Source organism: Oncorhynchus mykiss, chromosome 13 (assembly GCF_057628025.1).
Source record: "Oncorhynchus mykiss isolate SJ-2025 chromosome 13, ASM5762802v1, whole genome shotgun sequence".
Classification (NCBI taxonomy): domain Eukaryota; kingdom Metazoa; phylum Chordata; class Actinopteri; order Salmoniformes; family Salmonidae; genus Oncorhynchus; species Oncorhynchus mykiss.
Window position 1 is genome coordinate 27836445 of NC_143034.1, and position 17347 is coordinate 27853791.

At 44.4% G+C, this 17347-nt stretch overlaps 2 protein-coding genes, 1 long non-coding RNA gene and 1 pseudogene across 4 annotated transcripts; 1 reads left to right on the forward strand and 3 right to left on the reverse strand.

Annotated features, from left to right (window-relative positions):
- Window positions 1-903: 903 nt before the first annotated feature.
- Window positions 904-9483, reverse strand: LOC110485827 (arf-GAP with dual PH domain-containing protein 2-like). Its single transcript, XM_021557020.3, has 11 exons — window positions 8884-9483; window positions 8088-8218; window positions 7820-7911; window positions 7457-7545; window positions 7150-7262; window positions 2963-3109; window positions 2803-2886; window positions 2625-2687; window positions 2420-2497; window positions 2068-2296; window positions 904-1906 (listed from the first exon to the last, which is right to left on the reverse strand). Exons 1-11 carry the CDS (start codon window positions 8969-8971, stop codon window positions 1875-1877), a joined length of 1146 nt encoding a protein of 381 aa, XP_021412695.1. The 5' UTR covers window positions 8972-9483; the 3' UTR covers window positions 904-1874.
- Window positions 9484-10479: 996 nt separating this feature from the next.
- LOC110485101 (transcription elongation factor, mitochondrial-like) lies at window positions 10480-11475 on the forward strand (annotated as a pseudogene). The gene is made up of 3 exons (XR_016485459.1): window positions 10480-10490; window positions 10603-10750; window positions 10950-11475. The product of XR_016485459.1 is annotated as a transcription elongation factor, mitochondrial-like (transcript).
- Window positions 11476-11824: 349 nt separating this feature from the next.
- LOC110485829 (ATPase family AAA domain-containing protein 5) lies at window positions 11825-16400 on the reverse strand. Its single transcript, XM_090194330.1, is given in 14 exon segments — window positions 11825-12122; window positions 12240-12317; window positions 12593-12796; window positions 12798-13067; window positions 13069-13107; window positions 13109-13277; window positions 13280-13328; window positions 13448-13573; window positions 13716-13907; window positions 14179-14250; window positions 15146-15289; window positions 15828-15967; window positions 16124-16197; window positions 16286-16400. Coding segments are annotated over 13 exon segments (1611 nt in total). The 5' UTR covers window positions 16185-16197; window positions 16286-16400; the 3' UTR covers window positions 11825-12055.
- Window positions 16401-16469: 69 nt separating this feature from the next.
- Window positions 16470-17078, reverse strand: LOC149978803 (uncharacterized). The gene is made up of 3 exons (XR_016485477.1): window positions 16946-17078; window positions 16742-16820; window positions 16470-16636 (listed from the first exon to the last, which is right to left on the reverse strand). It is a non-coding gene; the product is annotated as an uncharacterized LOC149978803 (long non-coding RNA).
- Window positions 17079-17347: the final 269 nt, after the last annotated feature.

The following is a 17347-nucleotide window of genomic DNA, read 5'->3' on the forward strand; positions in this document are numbered from 1 at the left end:
TGATGGGAGCAGGGAGGGTAACCAAAACTAGTCTGGGAGAGAAGTTGTGGCGGGAATTGAGGAGGGGGGTGCGGAGGGCAGTGTGACTCCCAAATCTGCATTGGGTCTCTTTGACTGCGTACAGTTTGGGCATAGCTCAGTGTATCTGCATGCAGTTCCTGGGAGAGAAGTGGTGGAGAGTGGTGTGGGGGCAGTGTTGCTAGCTGCTCTCCAGTCTCTGTGAGGCACCACCGGATGCAGGTCTAAAGGAGCATTTGATTTGTCTCGGGGAGTTGGTGGCTGTTCTGTTGCTCTTGTGGAATGGCCACCCAGAGCAACATCCTTAACATCCTGGCAAAGGTGGGGACTGCCTTTGTAATGGCAATTTTAATGTTAGTGCTTTTCTTATAAGTCATTTCTGTGTTCTATTCATGTGCTGTTCTATAAACCAATTTCTGTGTTCATGCAAGTGGCTGACTGAACAAATCCTCACTATCGGTAGCTGCAATTTGGCAGTACGCCCAAACCTTATTTTGAGAACAATACCTCGTGAGGTATTGGTCTGTCACATGTTGTGAACCAGTATTGGTCGGTCACATGAATGAAACGGTAATGATTAATGAATTATGTTATATGTGTATAGCCGTATATAAGACAACCGCTGGGACTGTGTAAGAATTTCCACAACAGCCCCTTTGTACATGTATACATTGTCGTAAAGAAAGTAATGGCTACTGTAGTTATCACAGTGTCACAGGTATAACAACAACTTAAAGAATATTTTGCCTCTTGAACCACAAGGGGTACTCTATATGGACATAAATAACGTTTAACTCACTTTTCCTGGTGTGTGCTATTGGCATATGTAACAATGACAGACAAGACATGCAACATCCTTTAAATAACAGTAGGCTGCAATCAACACAAAGATAATAAAACACTGTATTATAAAATAACTGTTATACAAAAAACTAACTCTACTAGCTCCATTAAAGTATTGTATCGCACTCTCTCGCTTTCTATTTACAATGACTGTACAAAATATTAGGAACACCCCTCAGAACAGCCTCAATTCATCAGGTCTTGGCCTCTACAAGGTGTCAGGGATGCAGGCCCAATATGGCCCATGTTGACTCCAATGCTTCCCACAGTTGTGTCAAGTTGGCTGGATGTCCTTTGGGTGGGGGACCATTCTTGACACACACGTAAAACTATTGAGCATGAAAAACCCAGCAGCGTTGCAGTTCTTGACACAAACCGGTGCGCCTGGCACCTACTACCATATCCTGTTCAAAGGCACTTCAATAGTCTTCAATTGTCTTACCCATTCACCGTCTGAGTGGCACACATACACAATCCATGTTTCCATTGGCTGACAAATCCTTATTTAACTTGTCTCCTCCCCTTCATCGACACTGATTGAAGTGGATTTAACAAGTGACATCAATAAGGGATCAAAGCTTTCACCTGGTCAGTCTATGTCATGGAAAGAGCAGGTGTCCTTAACGTTTTATACATTCAGTGTATATACACATTAGTTAATAGAAAGTATGTATTACATTCCCAATATCCCCGACAATGCCATCAGTTCCCATCTCATAATATGCAGTCCTGTCACTGGTTTGCAAGGTGCCCTGGATAATGGTGATTTGCAATGGTTACCAGTGCTGGTCCACATTGGCAGCTCTTCAGTTCGTTTAGCCTCCTTAGCCTGAGTTCATTTAGCCTCTCCTCATTTTTCGATAAACATGACTCCATTGAAGAGTTCACTGATCACCTCTTGTGAGAAGCCTCCACCCTGCCACTGGTAGGCTCTCTGAAACAGGCAGCCAGCCTCACACATTGCCATTTCTTCCTGTAAATCGGGTTTTCCTTCCCTCGGGTTTTTACACCATTCATTTTTTCATCCTTCTCATGTTTGCCTCAGCTGAAATAACAAATAAAGACAAATGTTCAATAATAAAAAATAAACTAATTTCAGCTACTTAAAAAGGTATCATTTTCTGTCATTGACCACTTTTACAATAATCGTAAGTCTCATGCTGCTGGTATATTGTAAACATGGTGAACAGTGAATGGTCTTCATACTGTTGTAGTGCTGCGGTAGCATAGGCTGGGAGATTACTAGTTTGAAGGCTTCTATCCACTCCCTCTGGTCCTGCTCCTGGTCACACAGGAAGACAAACTGCCTGTCTGGCGTCTCCAAGGTGACCCCGAACCTCCACCTGCCACTGCGGCTCCCCTTAGGCTGGCCCTCCCTCACAGAGTAGCCATGGCCCTCTGTGCCGATGAAGACAGCTCCCAGTTCCAAGGCATCCTATAGACAGACACACAGCAATACACAAATAGAGACTGCCAGACACACACACACACACACACACTTTGCAACATTCTTCTCCACAAATACAAATGTCTTAAGCATATTCTCTGTTGTCATTACCAGTGAAGATTTGAAGTAGGACAGCTTCCTGTCCGTTAAGTTTAAGATGAACCATCTCTTCTTGAATGGCTCCCATTGCTAAGAACAGACACAGAAGGCACAGAATCAGCCCTGGCTGAGCATCACACAGGTTGAGTTTCTGGTGCTCTCGGCGTATATCACTTTAAAGCTGCGCTATGTTCAATGAATTTGCTGGATTACTAACCGTGGGTCCGGTTTTCTCCATGTAGCCTTCTTTAATGCTACTTCTGGTTATCAAAGGTACAAGCTGTACAAGCAAAAACATAGAAAGGAGACAGATCTGTACAGAGGGAGTCCATGAAAGGATGACGTCACCTGTGACATATCATGTCAGTTACGGCGATACAAGACATTGAACTCACGTCACTGTCCCTGGCATTAGGGTTGACTTTCTTGAGGTAAGCAAACCGGGTGGCCCGAATCGCATTGAAACAGGACACAATTTCCTAGAAGTAATAGAGAGAAATTTGACCCCGAGTCTTCATGACAACGTTTCAAATGAGTTTTGTCATAGGTTATTACCTGGCTGTTGTCATGGTAAACAAACAGGTTTCTGGTCCGTTCTTCCTCCAGGTAGGAGATTTGCAGCCCGTGGGCGTGGCCTATCTTTTCCGGTTGGAAAACGGCATTGAGGTCCTTCATAGAGATGACTGCTTTGGGCTTCTTGGACTAGGGTCAATAATACACAACAGGCAGCATTATAATGATCCCTTCTCATGTATTTTATATTTAACATTTATTTAACCAGGTAAGTCAATTAACATCAAATTCTTATTTACAATGACGTCCTAGCAAGAGAGAAAGGCCTCTTGCGGCGATGGGGCCTGGGATAAAAAAAATATACAAAATGGACGAAACGAATCACGACAAATGAGACACCACAACACTACATAAAGAGACCTAAAACAACGACACAACATGGCAGCAACGCAGCATGACAAAAACATAGCATGACAACAACATGGTAGCAACACAGCATGGCAACAGCACAACATGGTAGCAACACAACATGGCAGCAGCACAACATGGCAGCAACGCAGCATGACAACACGACATGGCAGCAACACAGCATGACAAAAACATAGCATGACAACAACATGGTAGCAACACAGCATGGCAACAGCACAACATGGTAGCAACACAACATGGCAGCAGCACAACATGGTAACAGCACAAAACATGGCACAAACATTGTTAGACACAGACAACAGCACAAAGGGCGAAATGGTAGAGATTTTTTTTTTTTTACACGCGAAGCAGCCACCAGTGTCAGTAAGACACTCTTCCTACCGAACCACATAACCTTTGTTTTGGATGTGTTCAGAACAAGGTTAAGGGCATGACACACAAAATCTGGGGAGGAGCCAGCTGAGTATAATAGGCTGACCACACCGCTGGCGTCACGTCATTGCAAAATACATTTAGAAATCTGTAATTCAATTATTGCACCCACACTGGTCACGCCCGTCAACGAGCGCCTGTGTCGCCAAGGGATAAAATAGAACTTTCTATTTCTGACGCAGATCGCGCTGGAGGTCCTGCCTCTCCCATCTCCTCATTGGTTTATAGAAGCAGGTACCCACGTGCCATCTCCTCATTGGTTATACCCACGTGGGTGATTGAAAGACGAACTGTGTTGCCAGTCGGTGTAGTAATACTATGAAAGTTTAGATGCCAATCACCATATAAGTTCAAAGATGAAAAAGCCTGGAAGGAGGAGATGACTAGAAACGATTCGGTTGAGTGTTTTATGTGTGGATTAATTGTCGGAGTAGAGGACCTTGAGCATTTCAGGTAAAATAACAACTCAATGTTTATATCCCAGGACAAATGAGCTAGCAACAGCAAGCTAGCTAAATAGGACAGATTAGCTAGCAAGTGCAAGCGAACTAGCTAAATTGCCATCAATGTTTAATGCTTTTCGACCTAATCCCAAATGAATGTAATTGGTTCAGGGTTTGTTTAGATATTTTAACCTGCGTGTCGTGATTCCGTTTGGTGTAGGGGGACAAAATACATTTATGCACGATGGCGCACACGCGCAGCCGGTTTGGGTTCCGTGTAAGACTGTATCACCTGCATATAAGTGGATGCAGAGCATTCGAAAAGTATTCAGACCAGTTCCCTTTTTCCACACTTTGTTACATTACAGCCTTATTCTATAATTGATTAAATAAAAAAATGTCATCATCAATCTACACACAATTCTCCATAATGACAAAGCAAAAACAGGTTTTTAGACATTTTTGCAAATCTATCACCAAGACTCTTCCTAGAGCTGGCCGCCCGGCCAAACTTAGCAATTGGGGAGAAGGGCCTTGGTCAGGGAGGTGACCAAGAACCCGGTGGTCACTCTGACAGAGCTCCAGAGTTCCTCTGTGGAGATGGGAGAACCTTCCAGAAGGACAACCATCTCTGCAGCACTCCACCAATCAGGACTTTATGGTAGAGTGGCCAGACAGAAGCCACTCCTCAGTAAAAGGCACATGATAGCCCACTTGGAGTTTGCCAAAAGGCACCTAAAGGACTCTCAGACCATGACAAACACGATTCTCTGGTCTGATGAAACCAATCTGACAGAGTGTGAATGGCTCTGCAGAGAAGAATGGGAGAAACTCCCCAAATACAGGTCGCTGCCAAAGGTGCTTCAACAAAGTACTGAGTAAAGGGTCTGATTACTTACGTAAATGTGGTATTCCAGGTTTTTAAAGTTTTTTAATAAATTTGAAAAAAATATATACACATAATTTTTTGCTTTGTCATTATGGGTTATTGTGTGTAGATTGATGAGGGGGGGAAACAATTGAAGTAACAAAATGTGGAAAAAGTATAGGGGTCTGAATACTTTCCGAATGCACTGTAAGTGGATAAGAGCCTATTGCCTGAGGTAAATTGAGAAGAGGGGCCTGGGATCGAGCATTGGGGTGACAGGTGGGCTGAAACAGCAGATGTTCTGACTTTACATATTGCACTCTTTGAAAGAGGTAACCAGACCAATGACCCCTCAGAGACACCAATACACCTAGGCCGACCCACAAGAATGGGGTATGGTGGGATTCGAAATGGTTGGTGATCTGTTTGTTAACTTGGCTTTCGAAGATTTTACAAAGGCAGAGCAGGATAGATATAGGTCTATAACAGTTTGGGTCTAGAGTGTCTCCCCCTTTGAAGAGGGGGGTGACTGTGGCAGCTTTCCAATCTTTGGGGATCTCAGACAATACGAAAGAGAGGTTGAATAGGCTACTAATAGGGGTTGCAACAATTTCGGCAGATCATTTTAGAAATAGAGGGTCCAGATTGTCTAGCCCAGCTGATTTGTAGGGATCCAGATTTTGCAGCTCTTTCAGAACATCAGCTGTCTGGATTTGGGTGAAGGAGAAGCGAGGGCTTGGGCAAGTTGCTGCAGGGGGTGCTGAGGTGTTGGCCAGGGTAGGGGTAGCCAGGTGGAAAGCATGGCCAGCCATAGAAAAATGCTTATAGAAATGGTTGATTATCGTAGATTTATCGGTGGTGACCGTGTTTCCTATCTTCAGTGCAGTGGGCAGCTGGAGGAGGTGCTCTTATTCTCCATGGACTTTACAGTGTCCCAAAACTTTTTGGAATTAGTGCTACAGGATGCAAACTGACTGAGTATACTGGTTCCTGTCTTCCCTGAAAAGTTGCATATTGCGGGGGCTATTTGATGCTAATGCAGAACGCCACAGGATGTGTGCTGAAGCAGTGAATAAAGCAGTGAATAAAACAAATTTAGGCTTCTAATGTTAACATGCATGAAACCAAGGCTTTTACAGTTACAGAAGTCAACAAATGAGAGCGCCTGGGGAATAGGTGTGATGCTGGGGGCTGCAGGGCCTGGGTTAACCTCTACATCACCAGAGGAACAGAGGAGGAGTAGGATAAGGGTACGGCTAAAGGCTATAAGAACTGGTCGTCTAGTGCGTTCAGGACAGAGAGTAAAAGGAGCAGATTTCTGGGCGGGGAAGAATAGATTCAAGGTATAATGTACAGACAAGGATATGGCATGATGTGAGTACAGTGGAGGTAAACCTAGGCATTGAGTGACGATGAGAGAGGTTTTGTCTCTAGAGGCACCATTTAAGCCAGGTGAGGTCACTGCATGTGTGTGTGGGGGGGGGGGGGGGGGGCATTGAGCAGGGCTGGAGGCTCTAAAGTGAAATAAGACAATAATCACTAACCAAAACAGCAATAGACAAGGCATATTGACATTAGGGAGAGTCATGTGTAGCTGAGTAATCATAGTTATGAAGGAAGGTTTCTCATTAAAGTTTTTCAGCAAGCGTCTATGACAAATCAGTACAGGTCATTTAACTACAAATCAGTACAGGTCATTTAACTGAGCAGCCAATTCAGAATACAGTGATCACCACAGAAAAACACCAGACTGATACCTATCAGGATTATTTGTGAGGATAACATCAAGGAGAGTAGCCTTTTCTGGGATCATACCTCATGGGATTGGTAATGACCTGAGAAAGATGTAGGGAGTCCCATTGTTTTAAGTAACAAGGGATGTTCCCTGTGACTTTTCCAAAGCCTTCTGGGCACGTCCCCAGGACGACATTTTGTTAGCTGGGTTATCTGATCCAAGAAGATGGAGAGAAGCTACTTAAAGGGAAAGGGGGATACCTAGTCAGTTGTACAACCGAATGCATTCAACTGAAATGTCTTCTGCATTTCAACCAACTTACATCCTCCTTGGTGAAGTATCTCAAGGTGAAGTCTGTTTCAGAGAGCAGGAATCTCCTTTTCAGGAACTGCTTGTTGTCCTTGCCTTTCTTCCATAGAATTCCTTCGTAAAGTCCTGAATGGGATCCAACCAATACAAAACATTGATTTAGTTAGTATCCCTTCTCTCTTCATACGCAGTATTTTGCTACGTTTGTTTCCATGCCTTGCTCTGTAGACAGAGATGTATGGAAATGTCTTGTGTTCCTTGACAATTTGAATAAAATAAATTGACTTATCCATGGAGACTTGTCAACATTTAGCACTTACCTGAACTATAACCTTGCTGAAGGGAGTTACTCTCTCCTGTGAATTCTCTCCTCTCATACTTAGCACGTATCCACTGATCTTTAAGAACACTGTCAGGAAACCAAAAGGTTAGATTTAAATACAAAAACGAATTATTAAAAATACAATACTTTTTGTGTTCAATATATGACTCAACTTCGACCACAAACCCTGCAGTATTTGCCAACTCAATCAATTGTAGGCTAATCGACCCCAATATATATCTTCCTCTTCTCTAGAAATAATACTGCATCCTTCCACTGAATGAACAACTGTCAAGTCATCACAATTTACACTTCCTTGAATTGAGTGAGCGAACGAAGACATTGATATAGTCCCACTCACACACAGTCCTTCTCCTGTGGCCGGTAGTAGAAGAGCGGAACGCACTTCTCATAGAACGCATTGGCTGCAGCGTTACCCCTTGTCTTCATAAACTACAATTAGAAACATAATAGGAACGTTATAACATAATAATAACATAATAAGCATGTTATAACATGACAACATCAAAGGTGATGGTGACTATTATTGTGTGATCTTGAGAGTGCATCCTTCAAGGTGTAAAGGTTCTTGCTACACTAATGGGCTATTGTAACGTGTTAAACTGTACCTCTACTAAGGAATCATCCCAGAAATCCAAACGTATGGACTTTATCCGGCTGATGGCAGGCAAGTCCCGATGTGTCCCCGAACAGTTCACACATACAAACACACCAAGTTTGTATGAGGCCCAGTCTGGCTCTGTGAATAGCAGTAATATGATACTGTATCAATCCACCAGACACTGGAAATGTTTGCAGCCTGTATACCTTTGAACCACATTGCTATAGTTTGGATATTGGACTTTGTATTATGTCATGGCTTGATTGGTTGTTTTTTCTAAGGTTGGCTCATGAGTTGAAAAGAGTTACTGGAAAGGAGGAACCATTGTAATCATTGTCTGAATTAACTATAACTTCCCCCAAAATAACTTCTTTAAAAAAATGCCATGGTTGTGATCATTTGACTTTTTAGTCATTTAGAGTGACTTACAGTTAGTGCATTCATCTTAAGATAGCTAGGTGAGACAACCACATCGCAGTCAAGGTAAATACATAATCAGCAGTGAAATCCAGTGAAATAAAAGCAACTATAACTCACTTGTCTTACGTGGCTTAGGTTTTTGCTCATGCACCACATTCTATGAACAATAGACAACCACACTGAAATAGTCGATCATTAATATGAAATAGTCTCATAGAAGACATAGCTTCTGTTTGGGGGTCCGTCAATATTTTACTACTTTAAACTTTTGTTTTACAGTTCCTAACTGTACCTAATCCTAGCCACAATGGCAACCCAAACATATCAAATGTTAGAGGCTATCAATCATGGTTTAACATGTATTTTATTAAAAAATAACTCACCAGGGGCCCCACAGTCGGCACAATGGTCGTTGCTGGGCTGTTTCACCATTTCAAGCAGAATCTTCTTATTTCTCTCCGGACTTGCCATAATTAAATCGGCTATTCTTCTGCGTCAATCAAGTCCCAACAAACGAATTGCTTATTTTACTTAGGTCCATGCCTTTTCATTCACTTCAAATGTATTACTTCTATAACAGGTGTCAGGACATTTTTCTCGTTGTTGTTGCACTTGACCGCGCTCACAGGCCGACGTTTCCCTTTCTCACTGGCATAGCAACATGCCGTTTATTGTTCTCCACACAAACACTCACTATTCAAATAACAATGAGCAGGGGAAGTGAAAAAAGCGTTGCCATATTTTAACGCATAATTTATAAACGGACATGTAGGCCTGGTAAAATAGTAATATCTAAGAAAAACAACTGTAAATGATTGTATGGTATATACTCCAACAAATTATATCGAGATAATATATAATGTCTTGATAATGTCACCAAAGTTAATTCATTTTGAAATATAAATAAATAAAATATCTTAATAAAAACGAAGACATCTTTGACGAAGTTTGCACTTGAGATGAAAGTCAGTGAGATGTTAAATGCAGCTTCAAGAACCTGGAGAGGAGGGGGAACATAATGTGCCTCGGAACCAAGTATGCATGATCCTTGTTTCTGAATCGGCGTGAGATTGGCGAACAACTAAAGGGCAAAAGTTTGAATGCATTACCTGTTAAACCACGATTACAATGTGGGTTCCAAGGCATGCACAAATGTTTTATTCAAGCCGCGAAGTTTCTCGTAACTTCTTAATTACATTTTTTTCAGGTGCTATTTGTTAGCGGGTGGGTATAATTTGTGGAACTTTCCAACAGGAATCTGTTCCAAAAACAAGGTTGCCGACAAAACAACGCGTAAGGTTGATACCAGGTAGGGAGGGAGTGGCTATTTAATTAATTCACGTGAGTTGATGCCTATTCGGCAGCTAGTTAAAGAGGGGAATAGATCATGATACTTTGTATGCAACCTTGTACTTTACGATGTTTTTGGAACAGATTCCTGTTGGAACGTATCACTAATTATACCCGCCCCCGATTGTATGTTTCCCCTCTATTCTTGCAGGGCAGTATGGCTTATTCTACAAACCCCAGGGCTCACTCCCCAAACAAGAATTCCGATATCTCAACTGCACGTGTTACTGGAGGAGTCGGATCCCAGTTGCAGGCTTTGAAACCCATAATGGCACCCTCTCTCCATCTACTACTCCTTGCGATGATAAGTCGCTGGACGCATACTACACCTCAGCGCAGCGAGATGTCATTCTGCAGCTCCTCAACAGTGCGGCAGAGTCGGAGCTTGCCGCCGTCAAGCTCCTTCGTGGACGATTGTCTGTCAACATTGTGGAATACAGGACTAGAAATGGACCTTTTGGAAAATCTCGAAAGCGTCACAAAGGTGCCGCTTCTGAAACACAAAAGTGCTGTCATTGTCTTCAACTCCATCCTCAACCCTCCGGAGGAGAAAAGATACAACTAGCCAAGTTCATCAGACCATAGGTGGAAAGGACCTGGCTAGAGGTAAGATGATTTAGCTAGACAAGATGACCTTGAGGTCTGGATGTTGATGGCACAGTTGGGCAGCCCACAGGGTCAGTCCCCGCTGTCACGTCACCACATAAATACGTCAGTGTTAATACATGTGCATTAATCCACCTTTCTTTCAGAAAGCAAATTCCAGTGTCCATTGTGTGTGGCGTGAATAAAATAGCCTGGGTGCATGTGGATCGTGGCATGAACGTGTTGGAGTGGAAACATGAGGATTGCCACAACTTCCTGAAAGGAACCTACATGGCTTCTGCCTACTTGGATGAAGTAAGTTGAATGTTTCCGACCGAGGTATTCTTGCATTTGGGTACGTAGGTTAGCACTGAGACATGACTGTGCAGTCTCCTATGGTGTCCGTCTACAGCCATGTCTCAGAGCTAGGTTTTAGCTTAGCACATAATCATCGACTCTAATATCCTAACTCCTGTACTGAATCACATCTCATTATGTGCCATAACATCACCAGATTTCCAGTGTGGTATCCTACCCCCCCCACGACTGACTTCCTCATTGTGGAAAAGACGTCCATCTCCCTTCAGAACACTGCCCTGTACCCAGTAATGGCTCACATGCGTACAGTGGAGGCTATGCTGTTCACCCTGCTGGAGCCGCGCTACACCCAGCCTGACATCACTGCTCCGCCCAAGGTGCTCAACATGATGCAAACCGCCGTCGGCCACCATTTTGGCCTCACGGTGGGCGAGTCGCGCACTAGCGGGGCCCAGGTGGTGCAACGGATGATGGACTCAGAAGATTCCGAGGGTGACATTCCCTCACAACCTTTTTGAAATACAGGAACTCCTTCCAGGTGGGTGGGCGGCGTCGGGGGGAGGAGCTGTGTGACGCCATGTTGCAGGCTGTTGCGTTTTACGAGCTGCTCAGTGAATAGAGTTAATACAGCGGCAATTTCCACCAGGGACTGAAACTGGTTGACGGTGTACAGTATGTGTGACCTGGTGGGGTCGAAGGTCACACAGAGCCAACCTGAGAGAAACCTGCATATTGGAAACTGACACTAGCTTATATTTAAATGGATACTACAGACAGATGGTATTGCACTTGAGGCATCAGTTCAGGCCCCAGCAGCTGAACTTAAGCCTCTCCTCAGACACCACACGTCATGTTCTTCACTTTCCCATGAATATAAATGTTCTGTCAGGGCTGATAGTAAAGCAGAACAGGCTTGAATGTGTACAGTGATATTTGTCACATGCGACCACCTGCATCTGTACCTTTATGGACAAATGTTTATAATGCCTTTCAAAGCCTGAAATACCTCTGGTTTTAAACACCAACTCACTTAACCAGATTGTAACAAATGCATGTTATTTTTTTTATGCATAAATATAAAAACAGGATTTTATTTCATTTATACATTTTGAATGCATACAGTAGAAACTTCTCACTCAATGTAATAAGCATGAATGTACAGCAAACTTTATCATGAACGCCCATATGGGCTACATTCACTAAATCACAAGTCATTAACATAGGGTGATGATGGCATTAACCTCCCTGTCATGCGGTGTAGAGCCAGAACTTGCTGACTTGATGTCCCATGACAATGACCATTTATCTGCAAGGAGTCACAGCGGCCTTAAGGAGGCCCAGGTGAATACTGCTGAGGTAATGCAGCAACCTAGGAGAAAGCATTCATACAACAAATGTCTTAAGTCATCTGAGCAATCTCTTTAATTATAACCGTTTTCTCTTAGTAGAAATTACTACGGTGCTCTCATGCAGTGTATTGACTCACCTGCCTTGGCCCTGCTCCTGAGTTCTCTCTGATTGGCACATGGTGCGGAGGACGGAGGTAGTCCACGGCAACAGCTTGCTTGTTTCCCAAGGTGCAGAAGGCTCAGTTTGAGAGGACAGTTCTGATGATGTCATCTCCTTTCGACCACACTGGAAGACAAACTGCTGTTCAGATACCACCAGAAGGTTTTGTTTGCAATGATGCTCTTTTCTGACTAACAGTTTGAACCTAATTCTAACAGCATTACAAATGTGTGTGCTAACTTCACATAAGCATGTATGGTAATTTAGAGGACTGAGCCACCAATGTATTTCTGACAGTGAAAAAAATAACGCTCAGGAAACTGCAGTCACCTAGGATCACAGGAAGTGGTCTGACTGACGTTGAAACCCCGTCTGGGTGGGGCGACGGGGAGGTTGAGTTTCTCCATCACCCTCTGGGATCCAGCCCATCCCTCAGACACCCTGGCCAGGCACCTCTGGAAGCCCAGGCCCTCTACTGCAGCCTGGATTTCCAATGTCCTCTCACCCCACCACCTACAGCCCCCATCCTCTCTCATCTAGCAGTCCGTCCTTAACCTCCGCCCCTGGTCTGCATGGGCCAGCCTTATGTGGAGACTCACTCGGTAGAGAGGTATCAATGAAGGACATGAGGTCCATAAAGTCAGTTATTGCATCTAAGCAGTGGTACACCAAGCCATCTGCCGCCTTCTCAGTTTGTCATCAACAGTCTCAGTAATATTTGATACACTTGGATGAGCCCTCAGAGACAGTGAGGCTCTAAGGCTTTACTAACATGTGAGCTGATCTGGAATCAGATGTTGCCAGACATTTTTCTCCTCGGCCTGGAGCCGGAGGACACCTTAACTGGTCTGATCCAGGATCAGTGGGACCTGAGGGTGGTGGATGTCAGGGGGTGTTGGCTCACTCTGAAGCCTAGAGTGAGTCACTTTCTTTGGGGTGAGGAAAGGACTGGGCTGGGTCCTGATTGGTAGGGGAAGAAGGAGCTGCAGGTTCGAGTAGAGTAAAGCTACACCTCAGTAAGGATCTCCATCAGCTTGATGGTGTCTGGTCTAGCCCAGGACTGACACTGAGGAATCACAGAGAAAGGCACCTCATACAGTCAGATGGTCATTCAATGTTGTTACCTGAATAAAAGCATTGGATGTTCATCTAGTTCAGGTTCACAGTGCCTCTGAGGTGACGTGCCTTTAGAGTGGTCTGCAGGTCATGGCTGGGGCCAGAGTTCAGGAGCCCCAGCATGCTCGAAGTGCAGCCCACGTCACGGAGGATGGCGGGAAGAAGCATTGTCACCCACTGCAGCAACAGCCAGAGCTAGGGTTCACCAAAACAATCAAGTGATTCAATTGTGAGACTTGACGTACACGCTTTCAGACAGCGACCAAGAAAACTAAAAGGGGTCACAATACTAACACACCTAGACATTGAAGTCAGTTAATGGTTTGTCATGACTCACTTCCATACCTGCAGGGTCCTTCAGTGGGGTTGCCCTCTGAGATGCCTGTCCTCCTCCACTGCAGATCCAGAGCTGCAGTAGGGTACGTCTGATGTGCATCTGGTTCAGGCTCACCAGAGAGGTGATGTCCCCAGCATCCATCCTGACGTTCTCAGCCAGGCACAGCAGCTGCAGATAACTGCAAACGTTCACCTGGGAGGGTGCACGACAGACAGAAACTAAATGGAGTAGCAGCTTCATATCATGCACATTAGGTGAGGGGATGCAATGGTGCCAAGATGCTCGACTTACTACTGAAGGTTGTTTTAAAAAGGATCGCTTCAAAGTCGCCGCCAAACTTAGGCCTTGAAGGAGGGATCTGAAGACAGTTTTCGTGTTATGATTCAACTTCACATCATTTTCAATACAGATTGAACTCATATTTTTCAGTATATACACAGACACCACTAGTGGTCAGTATCACAGGTCTCTTGGTAGTCGTCATGAAGGTCTTGATTGCTGTGAAGAATCCCACATCATTGAATACGACATCAACCTGCCGGAGAGCAGGTGCAGCTTGGTCACTTAATTAAAATGTCTAGTCTGCAACCTGGAACTGCTAAACAACCGAAATAAAACTGACTGCTGTGTGGTTTACCTCTTCAAATAGAATGAGTGATGTGGACATCCTTTTACTCCGGCTACCGGTTGGTGGCTCTTCAATGTCTGGTGACAGTTGACTGACCAACGTAGGGTTAATATCTGCCTTCTTCACAGTTACGGTCTTGAGACAAAAAAAAAACTGTAGGAATTAATAACGATTAAACAAAAAGACTAATCGTAGCCACACCAGACGAGGCTGGTGGGATGAGCTATAGGAGGACGGGCTCTTTGTAATTGATGGAATAAATGGACCGGTATCAAACATATGGAAACCACACAGTCGGCCCCGTTGCATTAATTCCATTCCAGCTATTACAATGAACCCGTGCTCCTATGGCTCCTCCCACCAGCCTCCTAAGATCCACACATGCCTGTGTGTGGTTAACTAAGCTCGCAAGGTGTTTCTTGTTTTTCTTAACTGTTTGGTAGCTGCTTGTCCTGTTTTGTAGATAACAAAGAGTCGTCTTAAGTTTGTGATCTCTGGTTTACGCTTCTTCTTGAAGACGTTAGCCAGCATCATGGAGGCTGCACTGCACCTCTCTTATGGTGGGAGCTACGAGGGAGCTGAGGCCCCTTCCTAGAGGATGAGAGAACCTTTCTGGGAGAGGCCTCCTTTTATCTGTGTGAGGAGAGCACAAAATAGATTTAACCCACATTCTCCATTGGACAAACAATTTACAAAATAGTTCCTGTCACTTTAAGTGATTTTCAGTAGATGGTTATGCTTAGACTGCAATAAAGTCATTTTCTGTAGCGGGGTGTGCCTACCAGCTACTGTGTCAGATTTAGTTGGTGTTGTTGTAGCTACTGAGATGAGATGGTTTGAAGGTGGTGCTTCCCTGGATCTCCACCAGGTGAGATTGGGTGGCCTCCTTCAGTTGAGTCAGGATGTGGCGACCACTGCGCTGGGAGGAGGCGTTCACGTTGAACACCTGGAGAGGCCAAGGAAATGAGCAGTCAAGACAGCCACCTTACATATATTAACACGGACTAGTTATACTGCACCCGAAGGTTAGAAGAGGACTGCATACACCCGTATGAAAGCTAACCTGTTTTGGTGAATCATATGACTGAATGAACATGAGCCAGCCTCTCCTGGTTCTCTGCTTTACCCATCTTATCCAATTACCCACAAACTGCCATTTAAACGTAAAAAAAATATTGAGGAATGTCTTTGTACCATATTCTAACACTAATCAGCAGGTCCTATTCAGGCTCCCGAGTGGCGCAGCGGTCTTAGGCACTGTATCTCAGTGTTAGACATGTCACTACAGACACCCTGGTTCGAATCCAGCTGTCTCACCACTGGCTGCGATTGGGAGTCCCATAGGGCGGCGCACAATTGGCCCAGCGTCGCCTGGGTTTGTCCGTCATTGTAAATAACAATTTGTTCTTAACTGACTTGCCTAGTTAAATAAAGGTTACACATGTGAAAGGGACTGCACATCTTCCAAGTAGTCTCACCCTGACCTTGAAGCCCAGCTCCTGAGCGCAGGCGTATACTGAGGCAGTCTTGCCCACCCCTGGAGGTCCTGTGATCAGCATGGTGCGACACAGATCTTCCTCCTCCACTCTAGCCTCTCCCTGGAAATCGCCGCAGTCCCACGAGTCTGCACAGCCAAATCAGAGGTCGACAATACAATCAATGTTATTCATGGAAGATTCATTGTCAGTGATGGTTTTTACATTTTTATAATACAGTAGGTGGTTTTATTTGACACATTTTCCCCCATCAATTCATAACATATAAACTTTTTTATTTTTACCATTGCTGTTGGCATTGTTCTCTAGTTTCCTTTCTCGCTCTTTTCTTCTCTCAGTTTCCATTTCTTTAAATCAACTGCGAACAGAAATAAGGAAATACATTTAAGACACCATACCATAAAAGCTAAACATTGAAGAAGCTAGCAGTGGTGTTAGCAACTCACCTGTAGCTTCTTTACAGAGGCGGAGTTGCCTATTACCTCACTGGAGTGCTGAGGGCGGTACTTCTGTCCACAGCAAATCCTCAATGTTGGTAGATATAAGGTCTTAAAGACCAATGGCAGATCCCAATCAATGACAGAGCTAAACACTAAAGTTTCAACAACAATCTGTATTAGGAATCATCACCTCTCCTAAGGCATCGCTGTGGATGGAAAGGATAGACCTTTTGAGGAGATTCTGGTTGGTTTGGTGGGTTAGTGGTCAGTTCATGACCTATCCCCAGACCTTGACTGTCCCGCTGTTGCTGCTTGAGTCTTTGTGTTCGGCTCAGCCTGCTTCTTCTAGGCTGACCCCTGGAAGAGGGGATAAGAGACCCCATGACTTGGTGTTCTAAAGAGGGACTACCCAGTAAAGCTGGTCTCCTCTAACCACGGGCTAGACATTTGGCGCTTGCATACTGTTTCAGGGTCCTCCCTCTCATTCTGATGTTTCCTCTTCTCTCCTACAGAGCTAGGAGATGCAGCGCCTATCTCTTGTCTCTGAAATAAAAGGCGACCAATAAGAGGGAATCTGATACTAGAGTATGGCACCACACAGACTGTATACATGACAATAAGAACATGACTGATAGAATAGAGTTAACTGTAGTCTCTCAATCTTACCTGGACTTTCCGACTCCAGAATTGTATCTTTGTATTTCTTCAGCAGCACAGTGAAGACTGGGAACAGTGGGCTAGACACTTTGACCTCTTCAAGAGACCCTTTGCGGACAGACCCTGACAACGTATCTCTCCAGCCAGAAGTAATTGACCCCTTCCTCTCAGTCTGGTTGTGTTTAAGTGTTGAGCTGGACCACCAATTCAAAATCCGTCTCTGAGTGTTGGGTACTATGGGCCTTATTAGTGTCCTGTTTCCTGGTGAAAATGGTTGCCACGTTCTCATCCGAGACCCTGGTTGTCCCAGAGGCAGACTGCACCGCTGTTTGAATTGTGAGGGTACATGCTATTACATTCTGGCCAGATGCGAGTCCAACTCCTGCTCTATGGCATTGGCCAGTGACTTGA

Excerpts from the sequence above, each read along its gene's own strand:
- LOC110485827 (XM_021557020.3), bottom strand. The coding sequence starts at position 8,971 with ATGGCAAGTCCGGAGAGAAATAAGAAGATTCTGCTTGAAATGGTGAAA. Across the intron at positions 2,498-2,624 it reads TGGAGAAAACCGGACCCACG|CAATGGGAGCCATTCAAGAA; the intron begins GTTAGTAATCCA and ends GTCTGTTCTTAG. Across the intron at positions 1,907-2,067 it reads GCTACCGCAGCACTACAACA|CTGAGGCAAACATGAGAAGG; the intron begins GTATGAAGACCA and ends TTGTTATTTCAG.